Source organism: Hippichthys cyanospilos, chromosome 5 (assembly GCF_059441005.1).
Source record: "Hippichthys cyanospilos isolate Australia breed blue-spotted pipefish chromosome 5, RoL_Hcya_1.0, whole genome shotgun sequence".
Taxonomy (NCBI): domain Eukaryota; kingdom Metazoa; phylum Chordata; class Actinopteri; order Syngnathiformes; family Syngnathidae; genus Hippichthys; species Hippichthys cyanospilos.
In genome coordinates this window covers 25,400,136-25,422,589 of record NC_142373.1, presented here as the reverse complement: position 1 = coordinate 25,422,589, position 22,454 = coordinate 25,400,136, and the positions used below count along the sequence as shown (strand labels likewise).

At 39.7% G+C, this 22,454-nt stretch overlaps 1 protein-coding gene across 4 annotated transcripts; it reads left to right on the top strand.

Annotated features, from left to right (window-relative positions):
• The first annotated feature begins 486 nt into the window (after nucleotides 1–486).
• Nucleotides 487–21,518, top strand: LOC148424119 (snRNA-activating protein complex subunit 4-like). 4 transcript variants are annotated; one of them, XM_088415512.1, is made up of 23 exons: nucleotides 487–772; nucleotides 3,528–3,638; nucleotides 3,809–3,849; nucleotides 6,704–6,800; nucleotides 6,872–6,909; nucleotides 6,995–7,111; nucleotides 8,749–8,889; nucleotides 8,968–9,052; nucleotides 9,133–9,214; nucleotides 9,805–9,912; nucleotides 11,361–11,433; nucleotides 11,517–11,681; nucleotides 11,752–11,902; nucleotides 11,969–12,075; nucleotides 12,156–12,250; nucleotides 13,762–13,856; nucleotides 13,951–14,063; nucleotides 14,145–15,152; nucleotides 15,228–15,578; nucleotides 15,903–16,347; nucleotides 16,417–16,622; nucleotides 16,744–16,840; nucleotides 20,495–21,518. In XM_088415512.1, exons 2-23 carry the CDS (start codon nucleotides 3,530–3,532, stop codon nucleotides 20,560–20,562), a joined length of 3,792 nt encoding a protein of 1,263 aa, XP_088271638.1. In that variant the 5' UTR covers nucleotides 487–772; nucleotides 3,528–3,529; the 3' UTR covers nucleotides 20,563–21,518. The 4 variants fall into 4 exon arrangements, with proteins under 4 accessions (XP_088271638.1, XP_088271639.1, XP_088271641.1 ...); XM_088415513.1 differs by having other exon boundaries at nucleotides 488–772; nucleotides 13,951–14,051; nucleotides 20,495–21,517; XM_088415515.1 differs by lacking the exon at nucleotides 20,495–21,518 and having other exon boundaries at nucleotides 488–772; nucleotides 13,951–14,051; nucleotides 16,744–17,792.
• Nucleotides 21,519–22,454: the final 936 nt, after the last annotated feature.

Sequence of the window (22,454 nt, the reverse complement as noted above, 5' to 3'; positions counted from 1 at the left end):
ATCGGGGTATTAAATTAGTTATGGAAATGATCCCTAAGGCGAGATGAATGAGCTAAATATTGAAAATATGAAATGTGAAAGCTGTAAATATGAAATTTAAAATCACCTAATCGTTAAATCAATGGGATTTTGGACGTGGAAAACGGAATTGTGGGAAGACTGAATAATGGAAATGAGTAAAATACAAGCAGTCGTCGCACGAATAATTGGAATAATATGAAATTTGAACGGTGTTAATCACATGAACTGGGAATAAATTCAAACGCGCCGAAAAACGGGCGGAACAAGAAAAGAATAATATATCGCCCTCAAACAATGAGGATAAACGGCGCGGTGATACAGATATTTTTTCTTTATTACTTTTGTTTTTATATTTTTCTAATCCAACAGTTTTTTCAAACGCATTTTAAATCCCAGTGTCAAAATAAAAAAATAAAAATAAAAAATATAATTGTCTTAAAAAACAGACCCGGAAGTAAAAAGCGATCCATCGGAGGTGACGAACAAGAAAGCAGTTTGTAGCCTGACTGCAGGGACGCATTTATTTTATGTCTGCATTTTATTCTTATCACCTTATTTTATATATGTTTCTAATTTTTTAGATGATCAAAGCTTCTCTTAGCACGTTGATTGTGACGTGAGACCAAGCTGCTATGATCTGTGGTTATTTTTGCTTTTTCGACGCAAAGCCTGCTGGGTAATATGCTAAAATACTAAACCCAAAACTACGTTGATTGAACGCATTAAGAATTCCTACAAAGTGCACGAGAAGGTATGTCAGACTTACTTTTACTTTCTTACAGTATAAATAAATTGATGGATAAAGTCATAGGAAAAGTTTATTTTTATTCTAATGTATTGTTGTATAAATGTGTTCGTTTAGTTTATGCTGCTAATAATTTGCTAACCCTGAATTTAAGAAGGATCTCATCTCCACTGTTTCTGTGTTTGTGGTTTCGCTTGTGTATGTTGAAATGTTCGATGAAAAATTGTTTTTTTTTATTTTTTATTTTTTTAATAAAAAAATTGTTCAATGCACCACCACTCGTCTAAACACGGTACTGTGTTTCACATTGCGTTTGCGGAAGTTTAAATAAGTAGCCCAATCCAGGGGTTTTCAAATTTTTTGGAGTCAGGGCCTCCTTTTTGGAAAGTACATTTTTCGAAGGACCTCCATTGCAAATGTTTGCGGAAACAAAACAAACAAAATAATTTAAGGCAAACATAAGTGTTCTTTTTTTTTAAATTAATTTTGACAAGTATATTTATTGCTTTTCAGCCAAACTGAAGTTTACGAAATAATTACTGGTCTAATCCACTCATTTTGCCACTTAATGTTTTTTTTTTTTGTGTGTGTGTTTTAAATCGTAGGTCTAGTTATCATTAAATTATATTACATGGGGGTGGCACTCCTCAGGAGGCTGCCATGTCTGTTATTGCTAGGGACAATGGTAAATGCAGCACCTCATGCTGTTCGTAATGAAAAAACGATCTAAATCTGACACATTGTCCCTTTAAATATTGATTTAATTATTTATTTAAGTATTTGTGATTTGATGTCCGGACTCTTAAAAAAAATGTGAAAATGCATCCCTAGCATTGAATGAGTTAGTATCAATTAAAATGAAATCAACACAAATACATATTTTTTTTTATTATTAACCTAAATTATTTCATGGACCCGTAGCAGTCAGGCCATGGACCTCCGGGGGTCCATGGATCCTAATTTTAGAACCACTGGTCTAATCCACTCATTTTGCCACTTAATGTTTTGTTTTTTGTTTTTGTTTTTTTTCTTATTTTGCTGCATTCAAGGTGAACCAGGGTGGCCACAGCCACTCCTTGTCACTCTCTGGCCATCCATTGTCTTTTGTGGAAAAATTTCAATATATGTCTTTTCTACTCTTTTCTTCTCTTTTTCTGCATATGTCAAACTGCCAGTAATTTATATTAAATACCTGCTTATTTAGATTTAAATGTATGAAAATAAATTCATTATTTTATTTGACAAACCCTTAACTGAGGTTTCGTGACACCCCATAGAAAACATTTGCATTGAACAGGAGGCTGACATGTTTTTCCACCTTATTTGTGCTATGGATACCCGAAGGAGAAGAAATTTGTAAATGTAGTGAAGTGGTAATAATAGGGCTGGGAAAAAGAAATCAAATTAGTCTGATTACTGTGTCATTGTAAAAATCGAGGATTTGAAAACTGTCAAGAATCTACAAGGTAAAGCAAAAGTGGCAGAACAATAGATGTGTGGTTTACACACATTTATACAAAAGTTCCTAACTATTTAACTGTGACATTTCCAAACGTTATGCACAAGTTATGAATAGTTACTTTTTGCACCAGTTATGAATGTTAACTTCACTTTTAAACTCAGTTGAAACAAGTAAACGTTGTCCAAACATTTTGCACAGGGTTAGTTTCCCTTACGTTTGTGCTTCTCAAATAGGAAAGACAAAACATTTCTCACTGCCCCACTTGACATGGTGACTATAAAAAAGATCATTACCTATAAAAGTGTATGTATACCTAAAATTCTGTCCTTTTTAACTGTAATACAAGAAAAAAGCAATTTAAATAAACTTTTCCTAATGCTTACATTTTATACAAATTACAGGTTAGTCTGAAGCAGAAAAAAAAAAATACAACTGAAAGCATCAAAGTGCCTGAAAAAAAGTACTGTTTGTCAAACTCGAAACATCTTTGATCAACTGAACTGTTTGACGCTGGAAAAAAAAAAATCAATGTATAATAATAATGTAAATTTATCTAGAACATGTGTCAAACTCAAGGCCCGGGGGCCAAATCCGGCCCGCCACGTCATTTTATGTGGCCCGTAAAAGCAAATCATGTAAGTTTCCATGACCCTTGCTAAACTCTAGCTTGTCGTGTATAATGAAAAATAAAGTTGAGATTTTTTTGGTTTGTTCAATTACAGGAATATAAACAATTAATGAACAAACTAGATTGCTTTACTTCTGATTTCAAAACAACTAAGCCATTAGTTTGTTGTGTACAGTAATAATACTATGAGATCATTTAAAATCAACTTAGTTTCCTCAACATATCGGCCCAATGAAGGAAGTTTTTGCTACAAAATGGCCCGCAACAAAAATGAGTTTGACACCCCTGATCTAGAGCATTAACACAGGACCAAAGGACTACGTCACATATCATTAAATGTATGTTTGCAAAATAATAGCCCATTAAAAGATTTGTAGAACCTGTCAAATGTTTGTAAACACCAAGGTCAAGTTGTCTCAAACCCATTAAGATGCCAAAATATTCTTGAAAATATATAGCTGTGAACTGAAAATCATTCCAGGTCATGAAGCAAAATCTACAGCAAAAAGCTGGCACCATAAATGCTAACTTTGAAGAATCAAAAATCCAAAACTTTGTGGTTTGTATAATGTGGTGGGACAGTGAGGTTTAGCTTCACGTGGAAGGGGGCGGGGGCCTCAAGACAAAACTTTGTGAAGTTACTAAGACTGTGTTTTTCTTTGTGTGTGTAGTCATGTCGTTATCTGAGCAGAGGGAGAGGATCCAGCAGGAAGTTGAACTTTTACAAAAACGTTTAGGTGCCAGCAACAGTGAGCTGCAAGAAGTCAGCAGCGACGACACAGGTCATCTTTACACTTTTGATCAACTTTGTGTTTTTATGCCAAATGGAAATTAGCTTTACAAATTGGAGGTGTGTGTGTGTGTCTTTGACGTCCTGTTTGATGAAGCAAACAGACGTATCATGATGCTGTGTCAACCAACTTGTGATTTTAATGTGTTGTCTTGTGATTAGATGATGATTCCAGTGTGGACATGGATCAGGATGCGGGGCAGGTAATACGCACACATGCATAGACACCTGCACAGAAGAACCCTAATTTTTACACACAATGAAAATCATTCAGTAGGAGGACTCTCTGATATTCTTGCTGGTTACACATGCCTTTGAATTAACCGGTTATTGCATTAGATTAAACAACCCATTAGGGCTGCACAATTAATTGAATTTTAATCGTGATCACGATATTGGCTGCCACGATTAATTAACATTTAAAAAGCTGGCCACGTACATGTAAAATCAAGCACTTTCAGTCATCCTATCACCGGGGGGGCAAACACAAGGTTAAGACTTCATTAAGCTTAAGAAATAGCAAGCCAGCAAATCCTGCAAGAAGGGCGGCAGCATGCTTGGTTTATGCTTGATGCTTCTCCACACATCAAATGACGTCATTTGGCAACCACACCCCTGCGTGCGGAGGCCGCGCGTGCCAGATTTTCCGCAACGTGTATCTTCCAGAGTTTCTTGCTTATCAAAGTTCGGTGGTACAAACACTTTTATGATTCGGCCGAAAAGGACTACAGTGACCTAAATACTGTAAACAACTCCTGGTGAGCACGCATGCTGGAGAGGGTTGAGGCGTCTTTTAAAAAAAGCTCGGAACAATGTCGATCGTTTGAATCTACTAGGATTCTCTACTACTGTTGTAGAGTAGTGTTGTTAGTATGCTCTAGATTCTATTTACTGGCAAAATATCATCTGACTATGGGGGATAGTCGCACTGAGTATAAAACGCTAATGCAAGCCAGTGAGATATCGCGTCTTCTTTTCACATGGAGCGTTCACGCGTCAAGCATAAACCAAGCAGCAGCCTTAACTGAGAGACTGGAACGCAATGACAACGCTGAAGTTGGCTTCGTGAGCGCGCTCCCTAGAGTTCAGGTTTCAAGTCCACCTTAAAACCCTTTAGATGGCATTGTGTCCCACATGTTTGCATCACAAAAGCTTCTGCTTTTCTCACACATTTTGAAAAATCAATTGGCAAAATATTGGAGTAAATTCAGTTTGAAATGACCGAAAATACCATTTTGACGGTTGATTGATTAAAATTTGCTTTGAAATAAATAATGTGCTTAGTTCTAAGTAGGCTACCATTTGTTTGCACTCAGCAAGTAAGCTAGTTGTGGTGCCCTGTGTGCCAAGTTTTTACATTTGTTATAATTATTATTTACTTTATTTGTTTTAGTTTATTATTATTCTTTTTAAGTATCAAACCTTGAAGCCTTGTTTATATCCTGCTTGTTTAAAAAAAGTACATTAAATATAGATGTTTGACCAAACATGATGAATAATCATGATTAATTGTCGTGATTTCAAAATATACCAAAATATCCGTGATTATTTTGGACTTAATCGTGCAGTCCTACAACGCAGTCTAGACTACATTACAGAGGTCTATGAACAGTACATCTATTCAGCGCCGTATATAAAAAGAGTCTAATCAACTTAAGAGCTTCCGCTTCCCACCTCCATGGATGCTGATTGGCTCCAAACAGACACATTCATTTCATGGAGGAGCCATCTTGCACCTAATTGGTGTTGTCTGTGCTTAATTTAACAGGTTTCCGAGTGTTTCATCATTTAATTTTAAAGGAAAAATATGGTGAAAAACTGTGAAAAATGGTAATGCGTGGATTTCATGTGTCACATGCGTCCACAGCGTGTAGCTCTTGTGACTCACAAGAGATGGAAAATATAGCAGAGAAATTGCATCCCCAGGATGGTTGGACACCAAATAACATTTTTTTTTTTTTGACGCAGGGTTGTTTTGTTTTTTTAGGTCTCACGAAAAGCAATTAAACAGCAACGGCTAGTGATGCGCTACAAGGTGGCTCTGTTAAATTCATCAAACTTAAATCGAATCAGCAGCCTCTCGAGCCACAAACTCTAATTTGGCCAGATTCCATTTATACTATACACGTCACTGCATCAACCTATCTACTGCCCCCAGGTGGCCTAAACTGGCAGCCGCACAAGGTTGAAGTGAAATGAATTAAAATGATTGACAGAAAGTGTTTAGTTATTTTCATTTGTATGTGATTACACCATTACCGTATGAGCAAGTACTGAGTGTTGCATTCGAGTGTTTTTTTTTTCCATCAAAAAAATAACATCTTTTTTTATTTATTTATTTTTTTTACATTTTGTCTTTTGAGGGGCTAGCCTGGAACTGATTGACACATTCGTTAATTTTGATTGATGATGATGATTTATAAGTGATTTCACTTACAAACTCATATCTCAGGGAACCACTGTACATTGGATCAGATAGTCTGGTATATATTTTCCCATTATAGTCGACTAGAGGCAAAGCTATGATTTTGCTTTAGCTTCACAAGTTTTAATTTTCTGTTTTATGTGTAGTTTTAGAGTAAACCTCAGCTCAGAGTGCTTATAACAGCTTGAAGACTATTTCTTTACCTATACTGTATGCCAGGCTGCTGGTTGTTTGTGTTGTTTGTGAGTTGAGCTCACTTCCATCATTGTACACAGCCTGTATCTCAAGTTTGCACTTGCAAGAAAAGCAAAAAAACCTAAATCACCAGTCATACAGCATTTTGTCCTGTATTTACGAACATGAGGGTAGATGAGTGGTTATCTCATCCACCTCACTGTTAAGGGACCCAACGTCAATAATTGTTCTTGTCCTAGTAGGGAGCCGCCTTTTTTTGTTGTTGATTTCCCTATATCATGGCTTTCTGACCAAAAAATTGAGATAAAAAGCTTTTGTGAATAGAAAAAAAAAGAAATTTACTTTTTATGCTTTGACCATACCTAACCTAATAAAGTAACAAACACAAATTGACCATTGATATGTCCAATAGCATGTGTGTGTGTGCATGTTTTCAGTCAACTGCAGGTTTGCTGGCTCAGAGGCAAAAGATCGAAACGGATATCCAGGACTTGGAGAACTTTCTGGGACCGCACAGCCCCATCAGTGAATCAGGTAGCTTCTGCTTCAGTTTCCTGTGATGTAATCGTTCATCAAGTCACGATCACCCCGTGTGTGTTTATTAGATAATGATGACAGCAGCAACAGCAGCAGTGAAAGTGAGGTCAGTGGACATTCAAACAATTTTGAACATGTCTGCTCAACAACATGCTCACCAGCCAACTTGTGTGTGTATGTGTGTTGGTCAGCTGGGTCTGCCCATGACGGTGGACTCATGTCTTCAGATGAACTTGGTGTACCAACAGATCCTTCAAGAGAAGCTCAAGCAGCTGGAAACTCAGCTGTCGCATAACCAGAGACAACAGGTCGCTAAGGCACAAGCATATATTTACACTTACATTCACACACACACACACACACACACAAAATCACGCATGCACTCCCACACAATGCCTGCACGCACACTAAAAGTCACACAGACACGGATACACTTGCACATACGTATTCACACACATAGTGGAGTAACATCATGGTGGTAGGTCCCAGTGCAAATATTAGTATTGTGTCCCCAGACCCCTGCCCTAAACACAAGCCTGTGTGTGTGCGCACACACACACAGCCACTCGAGAGAACTGCTTCTTGCCCAAAAAAACAAAAGAAAAATAACAACTACAGTTAGTTTCTGCATTTGAATTCATCCACCAAACCCATCACAATACAATAAGAGTTTACGTTAAGTGTTGGATTTTCGCTAAGGACTCTGTACTGTGCAGCGCTTGTGCCCGTCGTCATTCCTCTGCGCCTTGCTTCCTCTGGCTGAAGCTTCCTCGTTTATGTCTGCCAAAACTCGGGGTAGGCCGGTGTTGAAATCTATATTTGATCAAGTTTTGTAGATTCCACACTATTGTGCACTAAAATCAATGGCAAATTGTATTCATATTCGCTTGCTTGCATAGTGAAGGCTTACAAAGAATGGTCTCTCGGAACGCAGCTGCTGCACTCCTTTAAACATTACACCATGCGGCCTTGAATTTTCAATAAACGCACATGGAAAGAGCCATAGTGATGGGACGCTACATTTTTGCCTTGTCTAGGCTTAAAAACACCATCTGGTTTTACGTATTTTAGCTTTAGAGTCATCATGGTTCTTTTTGTCATTTCCTATTTGAGTGCTGTGTTATTTTGCTAAGCTTGATGACGATAGCGCTTACAGCCTCTAGCTCTCCAATTTTTTTCCTCTTGCTCCAAATATGGTACGTAATCAACTCACTGTGCCAGACAGACACCAAGGTCAGATGATTTCGACAAATTGTCATTTCCTTCTCCCGTACCAGCCACAGGGCATGACTGACCTGCCCCAAGCTATTCAATCTATAAAATAATTCAGGATATTTAATGGTTATTTTTCTTGAATGGCCCTCGATGTTGATATTTACGCCTTTGTACACACATAGACACACATTCAAATGTATGCAATCACACACTAAACATTCATACTAATACATGCAGTTTTGTGTACAAATAAATGTCTCCCAACCTGTGGTGAATTCTGTTCATACATTTATATACCATTAGGGTAAGGATGCAATGATACGCAGGCCGGTCACGGTATTTACCCTTTTTTCTTTTTTAATTTACACTGGGTGATCATTGAGACTTCTGCAAAGAAAGCCTTTGTGGCACGAGTCAAGACAAGTGTGTGTTCAAGTTTAGCATTTTTTGTCCAGCATTTTGTGTCGAATCAAACGCTTTTAAATAATTTGAACTTGTCTTAGTTGTGTTCAAAATAACACAAATAATGAACTAATTACACAATAAAAATCACTGCCAAAATATTCAGAAGCTACTGTATTTGAAATCAAAGAGAGCTGCTTGGCTGGGTAGTGACTGTAGTTTGTTTGTTTGGTATGTATAGATTTGATGTGTGGCAAATGCACAATACAGTACAAGTCCACATGGGGCCAATTTATGTGTGTACGTCGACATGTCTGTTTATGTGCAGAGGGAGGCACTGTCTCATCTGTCCGGGACAAGCCGAGAAGCGGCCAAAGAAGAGGCTGCATCCTCGTCGTACCCAAAGCAGGCCAACTTATTCCTGGGCCACTTCTTGAAGCCGTATTTCAAAGACAAAGTCACAGGATTGGTAAGGTATTCTTTCACCTGACAGCTTTTAGTCATCCGACATTTCCACTGATTGCAACGCTGTTCTGTCTGCCTCAAGGGTCCTCCTGCCAATGAAGACACAAAGGAAATAATGATGAAGACGAAGGGTTGCCTTAACAACAATAAGATGAAAGTCAAACGATGTAAGGACGCTGAGCAAACCGTCACAATGGCCCCAAACAACATCGGCTTTTACGTCTTCATTTTCTCTGGGTTTGTTCAGGGGAGAGTTGGCAGAAGACGTTGTTGATTGACTCTGTGTCCAGAGACAGTATGAGGAGACTCATCCAGCCCAAGCTTTCCAGGTTGGAGCAGCTCTGCTCAACCTCCTCTACTTCTTAGTAGTTCCTTCTTCTCCTCCTCCTTTTTCTTCAACTTCATCCAAACTTCTACAGTAATTTGTACTACTTTTTTTTCTTCTAACATGACTTTTTATGACTTCTAACTTCTAATTTCTTTCTACTTTTTTCTTTAGATTCATTTTTCCTTCCTTCTCATCCTGCTCTTTCTCCCCGTTGGTCCTTCCTCCTCCTGCCTTTCTTTTTTTACTTCTCTCCCTACTTCTTCTGCAACTCCATCTTTTTTTTTCTTGTACTGTATTTCTAATTTTCTTTACTTCCCCCACACCTTCTTTTTTTCTCCTCATTCTCTCTTTTCTTTCCTTTTCATTATTTTTCCCTTCTTGCCTTCTTTATCCTCATCCTCTTTTTCTTTATGTTCTTTCTCTTTTTCTTCTTTTCCTCCTTTCTTGTCCTCCTTGTTCTTCTTCCTCTTCTTTCTGTGTTATCATTTTTATTCTCATTCCTCTCCTCCTTTGTCTTCTTCCCCTTCCTTTTTTCTCTTCCTCCTCAGTCCAGTCTTTCATTATTGTCCTTTTCCTCTTGTTTTGTGTCAGAATTGACTACCTGAGTCAGAAGTTGACTTTACCGGACAAATCTGAAGATGACAAGCAGCAGGTCAAAGTTCACATCGAAAATCTGGAGAAAGACATTGAATCCATCAAGTATGACATTAACCTTTACAGTGGGACCTTGGTTTTCATGGTTAATCTGTTTAAGAAAGTCTTACCAAAATCGAATCATACCTAAACCAAAGCCTTATTTCTCATTTGAATCTATGTAACTTCAATTATTCCATAGCAGAGACCCAAAAATGTGGACAAAAATACATTTTATAGAGATTCCCATAGTTTTACATAGGGCTGGCTGCATGATTGTTGCCAAAATAAAAATCACAATTATTTTTGGTCAGTATTGAAATTGCATTTATTAATCATGATTATTCATCATGTTTGGGCAAACATCTCTATTTATTGGCATTTTTTTAAACAACTAATATTGTATATAAACAAGGTTTCAATGCTTGCTATTTACAAATAATAATAAACTCAAATAAATAAATGAATTACTCAGTAAATAATAATTAAAACAGTCACCCAAGACATGGCAAAAACCTGGCACACAGGCAACACAGCTAACTTACTTGCTAAGGGCATACCAATGGAAAAAAACGATGCCTTCTTAGAACCAAGCACATTCTTTACTTTTAAGCAGTTTTGAAATAGCTTTTCTTTTTTTTTTTTCTAATTACAGCTATAAAATGTATAAACTTTAAAATATTTTTTTAAATAGCCATTTTTCTAGATTATATTAAGTTTTATTTTCAAACTATGTAATATGGCATTTGTTACAATAACATACATTTACCATGCACAATAATATTTTAATAAATAAATTTAAATGCACAATATTTAGAAAAAATATTGATTTGAAGTTAACTACCATTAGTTAGGAGTACAATATGGATTCTGTCATTTCATGTCAATGAGGGTTCGCTTTCTTGCCCCAAATTTCAGCGAGATAGACTGCTCGCGTCTTACCTCGAGCGACGTCCATAAAGATAACATAACTTCACGTTAGCCGAGGAAGTTAGCTGCAGTAGCTAACGTACAGTGGTACCGAAGACAGTAAATCAGGAAGTGGACGTGATTGGCTGCGGCAGCCAAAGAGTATGAGTCACATTGAGAGGAGGGACGCGATGCAGGCTGCAAATTGCCAGTTCAGGCAGGTGACGCGGGAGCAAAAAAAAAACCCCAAAACTTAGCAGTTTTGTCAGATTTGGACGAATTTAAATGACTGACTTTCAAAATTGCAATATATTGCCATTGCAGTTATTGGCCCGTGCCTAATCAGGACACTTACCAACCCTAACCCTGCTCAGCAACACGCTGGCTCGTTGGGGCAACACTGAAGCACTACCTCCTAAAGTCAGTCCTTCAAAATTAAAACATTCCAGTGTAATATCTAAGAGCTGGAACAAAATTTTAGTGGAGTGAAAAATTAATCATGAAAACGGAGGTTCTTCTGTACTTGTTTAAACATAGAATCTTATTAGCATCCTGTCTGTGCTTGTTGAGCGTGTTGCTGACACTGGTGGGCTGTGATTTTACAGAATAAAAAAAGAGGAGGAGCTAGTTGGGGATCGGTACGATGACCATGACTGGCACAAGATCGCCAAGGTCGACGTACGTGAGGACTTGTCAAAGATTGTTTACAAGTGCAAAGTTCACCCTCTGGATTCAGAGCACGTAGCTAATCTCTGTGTCAGTTTGAAGGACTTCGCGAGGCGGACGACCTTCGGCTCTTCTGGCAGAACTTCCTACATCCTGCCGTCAACAAGAACCGCTGGAGTTCAGATGAGATTCAGCGACTGAAGGAGATCAGCATCAAAAATCAGGGGAAAGACTGGGACCTCATCGCTCAGGAGTTGGGGGTGAGCAGGGAGTATATCACAGGTGCATCACCTGAGGTTTTTTGATGACTCGCTTCCATTGTTTTATCAGACAGGACGCACCGCCTTCATGTGCCTGCAGACGTACCAGAGTTTCATCTCGACCTCTCTAAAACGTAGCACCTGGTCCCAAGATGAGGACCAGAAGCTCACACAGTTGGTTGAGAAAATGCGGATTGGGAACTTTATTCCATACACACAGAGTAAGAACACCTGCAGCGTCATGCATCACAACCCCATCCCTGACCACACTTCTATTCCTTCTTCAGTCAGCTACTTCATGGAGGGTCGAGACACATCTCAGCTTATCTACAGATGGAGTTCAGTTCTGGACCCCCAACTGAAAAAAGGACCATGGTCCAAAGAGGAGGACAATGTCTGATGAACAAATACATCATATGGTTCTGAAGTGCGTGTCCAGTCATGTGTCTGCTTGCTTGTTTGCTCTCTTCACAGCTTCTGCTGAGGGCAGTCGCACGCCATGGGGAAAAGAGGTGGTGGAAAATCCGTTTGGAGGTTCCAGGACGCACCGATGGAGGTTGCAGGGATCGGTGAGGAGAGCCAGGATTGATAAGATTTTTATGATTCCTATTCCCTTTTCAGTCCTATTTATCAGTTCAACTCTTTATCAATTCTCTTATTTATTCATTTATGGGAAAATAGGATGATAAACAGGTAGATTAGCATCCACTATGTTTTATGTCCTAATTGTATCTGTAAACAAGATACATGTTCAAAAGTAACATGACCTTAAAAACCGAGGTAAGTAAGGCCTTAAGAAACCACTCAGCTGTGAGAATCTGTCATCTCACAAAAATATACTGTATAGTATATACAGGTAATTGTGTTGAGTGAGGCATCAGGTTAGAAAAAAAGTATCATGAAAAGGCAACTTTTTGGAGCTTTTAATCATGTTCCTGTGTTGATTCCGCACCCCAAACACTCCCAAAGTATTATTTTCTTTCATTGATGCATTTTTTTTAAGCATTCCTTATTTATTCTGCGCTCTCACACGAGCCTCGTCTATGCAGCTCAAAATGGCCTGAAGTGCGCTTATGACGACACGAGCAATTACTAACTCCCACACACCTCCCCTTACGGCTTGTGCATGAGAAAATGCATACCTACTTTATCCACATAATTTAGTTTTGTTTCAGTTCCGGAGCTGAAGTGGAGAGATTATGAACTGAGTCGCCCAAGTAAATAGTAAACATTCAATAGCCACAACGTTTTACTGTAGAAAATGTTGAAGTGGCCAAAATGTCTGCCTGGGAGCAAACAGCCGGACAATCAGCTTCAGTAGTAAATAATTCACCCAAGGGCGGAGCTTTTGTTATAAATACTGGGGACTGATTTGATAGGAGGAAAGCATTTTACCCATCCTGCCTTGGTGAAAGCGAGGAGAACCTAGCAGTAGACCGGTGCGAGTATTGCCAGCCTCTTGAGTCAGACAGAGTCTTTACTTATGTTCATTGAAAAACAAATTCACGCAAAAACATTCTCATCACATTAGCAGTTAGTACCAGAACTTTCTACAATAAGGCAAAACAGAGCTACTGTAAGAGTTACATGGACTAGTAACAGTAGAGGTTGTGGTAACGTTGCCTTTGGGTTTAGCGCTGCCAAGGGAATTAGAAACCCGACGGGCTTTTAAAATTTAAAAGCTGTGTGTGTGCATGCCTATCAACTTTGCAATAATTGCAAGTTGCCCGATTTTCATCCTTCCATAAAATGTAACCAAAGTTTTGTGCGTTTGTGCCTCAAGGTCCCATGCCAAATTAATACTGTAAATAATGTTGCCACGTCTGTTTAGCTCATTGTGTGTGCTGATGTCATGAGTCTTGACTAGAATTGATGACCGTATTTAGTAAAAATGGCTAATGATGCCAAGGAAGTGAAACAACGGAACGGTTCTCAACAAGAAACTCTCATTCTCAACAAGTTTTCAGTTTCCATCCCATAGATATGGTGGAGTGGACTCACCGGAATGATGTGAATAACATAATTAACGGGACGCACAGGAAAGACATGGCTGATGCCACATGTGTCACATGACCCACAGATATTTGGACTGCCTGAAGGAAGGAATCAAGAAGGGAGCTTTTGACGACTATGAACGCCAACTCCTTGTCCAGCTGGTGGATAAACATGGTGTCGGTGCGTGTCCCTCGCTCTCACCTTGATTTGCATGTTAAAAACTTTTTTTGTGTGTGCTGGAGAGTATTTTTTTATGTTGTATCTTGGTCGGCAGGTCGCTGGACGAAGATTGCAGCAGAAATTCCAAACCGTAATGATGCTCAGTGTCTTCGAGAATGGAAGAAATTGATGAAACCCGCAAAAGAGCCTTTAAAAGTACACAACAGGGTTAGCATTCTGGGTTAGCACATCACACAATAGAAAATTCTTCATATTTGTTTGTGTGTTTGTATTTTGTTTCTTTGGCAGACAAAAAGAAGACCAAAGACCCCTCAAAACAAAAAGACCATCAAGCAAAAGGATACCAAGATGAGATCAAGCATCAAGAGGCGTCTTAAAAAAATCAAAAAGGAGGACAGCAGTCAGGATGAAGACGAGGATGAAGACCAAATAAAGTACATGGACACTGATGATGAGAAGGAGATGGTGGAGGAGCCAGTGGAGGGGACTGGTGAAGAGCAGGAGCAGCAGAAGGAGGAGGAGGAACAATATCTGTTCCCACCCATACATGAGTGGATCCCACCAGAAGAAAATCAAAAGTTGAGTTTCCCAAGCCCACAGCTGGTGAGTTTGGAACCAGCATCAGAGTGTCCCCTCTCAGGAAGACCAGCACCTGTTCGGTCCACGGTGGTGGCTAAGTTTGGCCATTCGGTGGTAGTGGGCCCCCCGCCCCGTGAGCTGAGCTGGAAGGAGCGCCACGCGGATGGCGCCATGCTGATGGTGTCACAGAAGCACCTTCATTTGCACCTGTGTCGCCAGGCCGACAAGTTGAGCAACCTCCGTCAAGACCTCAAGAAGGGTCACATGAAAGACAGGGAGTTGGACTACAGGCTGCAGGCTGCCGTGTTACCCTGGGTAGGCAACGTGCTCACGCCCAGCCAAACTACACGCACACTGGCCGATGTCCTCGGGGAAAAGACCGCACTGAGCTCTACCCCAGTCTTTAGGCTCCTCCTCCATGCCATGATGGTAGACATCTCGGGCTGTAAGGACGTCATCCTCAGGCGGAGTCAGGAGAAAGTGACGTCACCAGAGAAATCGCGGAGCACCCCATGCTTAAAGGGCCCCTGGACTGTGGCAGGCATGTTGCGGGCCAAAAGGGCCCGCCCTCCGGACGTGCAGAAGGTGTTGACAATGCAACAGGCTCCACCCACTCGCCTCCTCCTGCAATCCGCTCCTTCATTCTGCCTCCTGACCACACCCCCTTTAATAACCACTCCACCACGAGCGCCGCCTCCTTTTCCAAGTCAACCACAGGTCAACTTTTTTCTCTCTAGCAAACAGTGATTGATATCTTGATTGATTGATTAACATACTTGTCTATCCCCACAGATGTCACACTGTCTTGCGCCCTTCCCCCCCCTTGCCCCATCTCTTCCCATCTGCTTGCTGTCAACGCCCTCTCTTCCTGTGTCCTTGTCATCGTCACTGCCTGCGGGCCCCACACACCTGCCATTGAAAATGCCCCTTTTAGCTCCACCTCCTCCCGATTCCTCATCTGTTGCACCTGCCTCGGCCCCACCCAGCTCCTCCATCACTATTGACCATAACTACACTCGCCCCGTTGTCAACCAGCCACCCATGGGGATTAAGCGGGGGCTGGATGACGATTCTGAAGGCGTAGTTCTCACCAATGAAGGGAAACGAGTCAGGAAGTTGACTCAAAAGGGCATCGAATTACAGGTCAGATTTTCACTAATGGGCAATTTCTCCCTTTTCATTGATGGCATTGTTTACATTATTGATTTACATGCATGTGCACACATGCACACATACTTGGCAAACTTATCGTCACACAGAGACAGTTTTGGGCTGTTTGTCATTCACACATGGGTCACAGGCAGGTCTCATTTATTTGGAATTGCAAGCAACCTCGCCAAAAAAGTCGGAATTGCACATTAGGCCCTGCCGTGTGAATGTGGCCTATGCACATATACTGTGCATGACTTCACTTGTAAAATGATGCACTGACACACAAGAATGCACTTGTTATACTTTTGTCGGCAGGCTTCGGCTACTAAAAGGAGGAGAACTGGTTGTCATGAATCCAAACCCGACAAAGGTGGAGCCACACAGGTGACTCTGGGGCATGTCCAGGTGGTGAAAGCTCTTCCACTCATGCTACCTGCAGTCCTCAAACCTCTCCCCTGTGCCAGTAGTCCCTCGCCTGTGCCTTCCCAGAGGGCAAGTCTGAATGTTGACCTCTCGCTGGTGTACCTGGGGTCAACAGCAGAGGTCAATGATTGGCTGAGCGGCCTCGGAGGCGTGGCTGTGCCACATACGGGCAACTCTCTGCCCTACCTGCCGCCGTGCAGCAGCAACCTCAGTGCCCTCACTGCCATCCTCAGAAAAAAAACTCAGCTTACCTGCAACGCCGCAAAACTTTTAGAGTGTAATGCCCAGATGCAGACGACGTCTCCTTACCTGCCTGATGCCACTTCTGGCGAAACAGGTACACACATGCACTCGCAGACACACTTCCACACACTGTGACTGAGGTTGCTATCCTTGATATTGACAGAGAGTTCGCTACGTACTTTGGTGAAGGATCGTTTGGGCTCCAATCCGGCGTACTTGCTGTTGAAGGCTCGATTTCTGTCCGTTTTTGCCCTCCCTGCCCTCCTGGCCACCGTGCAGCCTGATGCCACGGAAACATCTTCATGCACGCATCCCAGTGACGTCAAGAATGTGGAGACGAAAGAAAAGACGCAACAGCATAACGTTCATGTGAGTCCCGCTTTCACACACGCATGTGCGTGTTTTTGTGTGTGATACATGTGTGATAGACCTTTGTGTGCACCTATGTTTGTGATTATAACATGTGTGTTTGTTTGTTTGTTGCACACAGATAACGTTTTCACGCGATGCCTTAGGAGCTCCAGCCAGTCACTTCTCAGGAATGGGCACCATTGGTCCTGCCCAGCCACAACCCAGTGACTCAACCAGTGAGAAGCTTTGAATGTTTTGAATTTTATTGACTTTTTTCTGTTCACACATTTGCTGGGATGCATCACAAAAGCTCTCATTTTTCATATTATTTGTTCATCTGAGCTTATTTGTGCGTTAAAGTCAGTGTGTAGAATTGAGTGACATTTAGTGATGAACTAAGCGAGTGCAACTATTTTCCACCTTACCGGCGTAGTGCTCAACTCTATTTACTGACATTGGCTTTCCGAAGTGTTCCATGTGCAGATATCATTTACATGTTGATGTTGATTTTTGATATGCCACCTGAGGGTTCAAAGGTCAACCGGCACTCAATGTTGGTTTTCGCCCTTGCTGATTAAATGCACTGGTGTTTCCAGGTTCTTCCAACCTTTTGATGGTATTATGGACTGTAAATGACGAAACCCCTGAAGTCCTTGCAATTATACATTGAGGAACATTGGGCTTAAACTGTTCATTTTTGTAACCAATCATGGCACCCACCTGTTCACAATTAGCCTGTTCATTTTTGGGATGATCAAAACGGGTGTTTTAATGAGGATTCTTTACCCTTCTATTTTTTTCCCCATCATTTTTTCCCCATTTTTCGAATATGTAGCAGGCATCGAATTTCAAACAAATTAATATTTAAAAAAAAAACCCATCAGTTTGAATATTTAATAATTTGTCTTTGTGGTGTATTCAAAATAATCTAGGTTAAAAAAGAATTTGCAAAACATTGCATTCTGTTTTTATGGACAATTTACGCACCATCAAAATTTCATGGCATTGGGTTAGTAAAATAGTTTGACACCAACTTGATGTTGTCTTTCAACCAATCTGATCAGCTATTTTGGATCAGAGGATGTTTTGCACATTTTGTTGATTCTGTTATCAGCATCCATTCATTCCTTTTATTTAACTTTGTATGTAAAAAAATAAATACATAAATAAATAATAAAAAAAAACTCATTGAGACTAAAAAAATCTTTTCCAAGAGTGACCTGGCATGGAGTTAAAAAATATATAGTTACAACAACATAAAACAAAACAATGGTCATACACCATAAGTACATACTACACAATATGCAGTATATACACAGCCATTGTCATTACATCATTAAAAAAAAAAAATCTGTGAAACAACAAATTTCCAGATTTTAAAAACATCACACAGTTCACAAACAATAGTTTTGAACTCCCCCAAAATAATATGAGAAAGCGCATTCCATGAAAAGCGAGCAGCATATTTGAATACAGCGGTACCTCTTATGAAAAATTCAGCTTATAAAACGTCTCGGCGGAAAAACATTTTCTCTAGTAACTAAATTCAAGGTACGAAAGGTGACATTGTTGGCATATAAGATAAGACACAAGCGCTGGCACCAACATGACTGCAATGTAATACATTACCACCGTGATGTCTACCATATTTGTCACAGTTTGTGATTCATTTATTAATATGCCAGTTTGCACACAAAAGAGACAATAATTTTTTGCATTGATGTTTACTGTGGTCTTTCACTTTTGATCTTTACTCCTTTTATTTACACTTCCCAGCAACAATTCACACCGTGGAACTAACAAACATAGAATTGACTTTAGCTACGGCTATCATTGTACATATTTACATAAAAACACATATGTAACATACCACTTTGGGCCATCGCCTCAATCGTTAGCGTTGTTAGCACGCTGTTAGCACTTTAGTAATGACATCACACAGGAAACACTTCGAATAACTCCAAACTAAACTTAAGCAAACGTCAAATATTATTGCTCCTGTCGACTTGTAAATTATTCCTGGATCACTGGAAATATACAATAAATACATACAAATTAAACGTTCGAAGAGGTGTTTCTCTCTCTCTGCACTCATCCCCAACTCACCAGCACCATCTCAAGGCAAACAAGTGAACTGCATTCCTATTGTCAACTGCTACAATTAATATATTATTCGTTTATTTGTTACATGACATATTTTGCTTCTAATGCACTAATGTCATTTTAGTATGTATTTGTTGCCATTTTTATGCATTTTTATAATTTCATAATATTAATTTAAAGGGTTTAGGAGCATTTTGGGGATTTGAAATGGATTAGGCCAAATGTGGCCCGTGTTCAATTTCCATCCGGCCCGCAGCCTCTGTCATAAAAACAATAACGTGCGGCCCGCATGAAAACTGAATACATTGGGCAGCAGCGCTGTTACGTGCGTGTGCTAATTGCTGCCATCTATAGGCCCAATCAGGAACAGCAAATTAGTATATGAGTAATTGACTGTATGAGCCCCTAATTTTCTAAAATGACGACAATCAACAAAAGGAGGAAAGTTGTCTGCGAGGGCCGACGGTTCAAGGATGGGTGGAAATTGGACTATTTCTTCACTGAAATACAGAACAACTTTGTCTGCTTCATTCGTAATGAGACAGTGGCTGTTTTTAAAGAGTTCCAATATGAAGCGACATTACCAAACAAAACATGCTGACGTATATGGCAAGATCACAGGTAATGAACGCAGCGAGAAACTGAAACATCTTGAAGCTAGTTTAATCTCACAGCAGCAATATTTCATAACTTTTACCGACAGCTGGATCAGGACAAGTCCGAGAGATTCGAGCATTTGGTAAGAAAATGCTATGCTTGTTCGGGTCCACGTATTTGTGTGAGAAGACATTCTCGGTTATGAACTTAAATATGAGCCGTGTGAGGACACGGCGATCGGACTCTCACTTACAAGACATCTTGCGCATCTACACTACTGCCATAGAGCCACACCTGGCCTTTGTCCTGCACTCCAGATCTCAGTTCCACCCATCACACTCATGCGGACAAGTCATTTTTCATTTATGATAAGTCTGAAAACGTTTTTTTTTTTTTTTTTAAGTTTTCACTCCAGAATAATAACCATTTAAAAATCCAATCAACATTTATATTTACTAATGTTATAATTTAAATGAGCCTTGCACTTGTTGATTTGACTATTACTTGTTCATTTCTCTGTTATTGTTTAAATTTTTTATAAATATTAAACTGCCATGGTGAGATTTTTTTATGTTTCAAATGTAATTTGCACCCAAGTCAATTACTTCTGTTCAACTGTTACAAAAAAGTGTTAAAAAAAGTGAAGTGAATCTTCAATTTCAATATTTAATGTAAATTCAATTTTATATGCACGTTTCAAATGAACCAAAACACATGCTTAAGATAGCTGAAATTAAAATAAAAAAAACAAATGTGGAGCACAGAACGGCTCGCTGTAATGTATTTAAATTAATTGCTGTTATATGTAAAGAACGCCCGCCAAGGTTGGCCCCCTACACTTTTAACACACCAAATCTGGCCCACTTTGCAAAAACTTTTGACACCCCTAGATTAGGCTATTTACAAGTAAAAAGCAGCTCTATTTAGGAAAGAGTCACGGAACAAATTAATTTTGCAAGTAAAAGTACCACTGTACTGTCTTAACCAGCTCTGTCCTGCCCTCGGGATTCTAATCAATGATGCTATTGATCTGATCTGCTACTTGAGACATTACACCAAGAGTTTTTCTCACTTATGGTCCACATTATCTTTGGTTGGCTGCCACAAATGAATTTTGGCCACCACTGATAGATTTTGGCCTGACACTCTAACCATTAAATTATATAAAATTTTCTTTTGCTCCTTTGTAGTGGTATCAGAAGCATCGACAGCTCTAACGGTCTGGATTGGATCCCCCACATCACTCCAGCAGGTGTAATGGCTGTCTTGTCACATTACACTTGGTGTTGTTTTTTGTTTTATTGTTATGTATCTTCACTTGGAAACAGACCTCCATGTTGAACAAGGCCTTCGTTTAGTCATCAGCAGATATTTTGGGAAGAGTACTGTCAGGTTCATTTGTTAGACATTGGTAAGAAACTGTACACAATAAAGGAGACAAGGCAATCTTTCCAACTCATGCATGAGAGCAGCGAAGAGGAACTGGCCAAGGACAATTCGACTGCGCTCTGCCAGTCTCTCTGACCCCACTCACTTTTATTTCATACAGAGATCCCTAACAACATGAAGGTCCCAGCCCTCAAGGGGCAGGAAAAAATGCAAGTCTATGGCCGGTGCCTTGTGTACTTGTCCTTCTATGTGTGAGCATGTGGGTGAGAAACTAATGCATGGATGATAAAATATTTTACGCAGCAAGATAAAATATTAAAATAGCGAGACATCGATAAGAGTCACAGCTGCGGGAGCGCTCCAACTGGCAGGCTTGAGCGGCCTTCCTTCTGCTTGAGACAAAACAATAGCAAGACAGTTTTTCACACACTCATTCTCACAGCTTACCTTTTCTTCTTTGCAAGCAGTTATATTTTGTAGCAGATTTATAGTCACTATAATTCTATAGCACAATCATTCACACAGCAAAGCATTTCTTCATTGCAAGCATTTATATTTTGTAGCAAATGTATAATCACTATATTTACAATTATTCTAACAAGTACCAAAGCTGCCAGCCAGCATGTACAGTAATGTTTTTACCTCCCTCACACCCCCACCCATGCTCATTTTACAGAGGGTAACTCCATTGTACTTTCCACAGTTGCAGCGTTTTAAAGTTGTGTAAATAAATATGACTACTGTGCTACAACAGCGTCTCACTAAATGTAATGCTGCCATGCAGCAGGGGTACAACAAAAGTTTTCCAAGACAGTATTTATAGTTGTAATTGTATGCATATTTTTGGAAGCAGTTACATGTGCAACTAAAACTCAAGTTCTGCCCCTTTAACAATAAATGTTCGACATTTAAGTCGTAAGTCATGTTTTCCCTCTTTTTCTTTTTTTGGCACATGGCAAAAAATGCTTCATCATACTTGAGTTGATACTCGATAAACTGCAGAGTCAGGGACCCCTTTTAGAAAGCAAATTTTACAAGGACCGCCATTGCAAATGTTTGCGGAAACAAAACAAAAAAAAATAATTTAAGCCCAATAAAAGTTCCCTCTTGTTACTCTTTGTTACTTTTCAGCTATATTGAAGTTTAGAAAATAGAAATTGCATGCCTCCTTACAAAACGGATCAATTTCCTCCAACAGGTTGCTGCCAATTATTTAATCAAAAACGGCATTGTAAAATAAAATGCCACTTGAGCTTTGCTGGCTTCATTCCCTCATTGGCAAGCAACTATAGATGCAAAACACATTTTGACACATTTCAAAATAGTTATATTTAAAAAAAAAAAAAAAACGGTTGAACCGATTGCCTTATTGAAGTCATAAATACTTTCACAATTTACTATAAAATGACATGAAATTAACAAATATATATTTTTTATTAATGACCCAAATTATTTTACGGACCCCCTGTAGTCAGGCAATGGAGCCCTGGGGGTCCACGAACCCCACTTTGAGAACCACTACATTAACTGACTCCTCTTGTGATCAAATTGGTGATTTTTTTTTTCACCTTGCAAATGGAGGAGTGTGAGCGGCCGCAAAAATCCTGATCGTGTAAAAGTATCTAAAAGGGACCCAAAAAAAAAAAACTGCTTTACTTGTGTGTCATGTGATGTGTGGGCGAAGTTTGGTCGACGGCAGTGTGCCACAAACCAACACAAACCTAAAATTTGTGCTATTTGCAGGCATATTATCCCAGACAG

What these genes read in the sequence shown, in the direction of transcription:
- LOC148424119 (XM_088415512.1), top strand. Translation starts at nt 3,530, where the DNA reads ATGTCGTTATCTGAGCAGAGGGAGAGGATCCAGCAGGAAGTTGAACTT. An exon ending in AAGACAAAGTCACAGGATTG is followed by an intron (nt 8,890 to 8,967) that starts GTAAGGTATTCT and finishes GTCTGCCTCAAG; the next exon opens with GGTCCTCCTGCCAATGAAGA. An exon ending in CTTTAAAAGTACACAACAGG is followed by an intron (nt 14,064 to 14,144) that starts GTTAGCATTCTG and finishes TTTCTTTGGCAG; the next exon opens with ACAAAAAGAAGACCAAAGAC.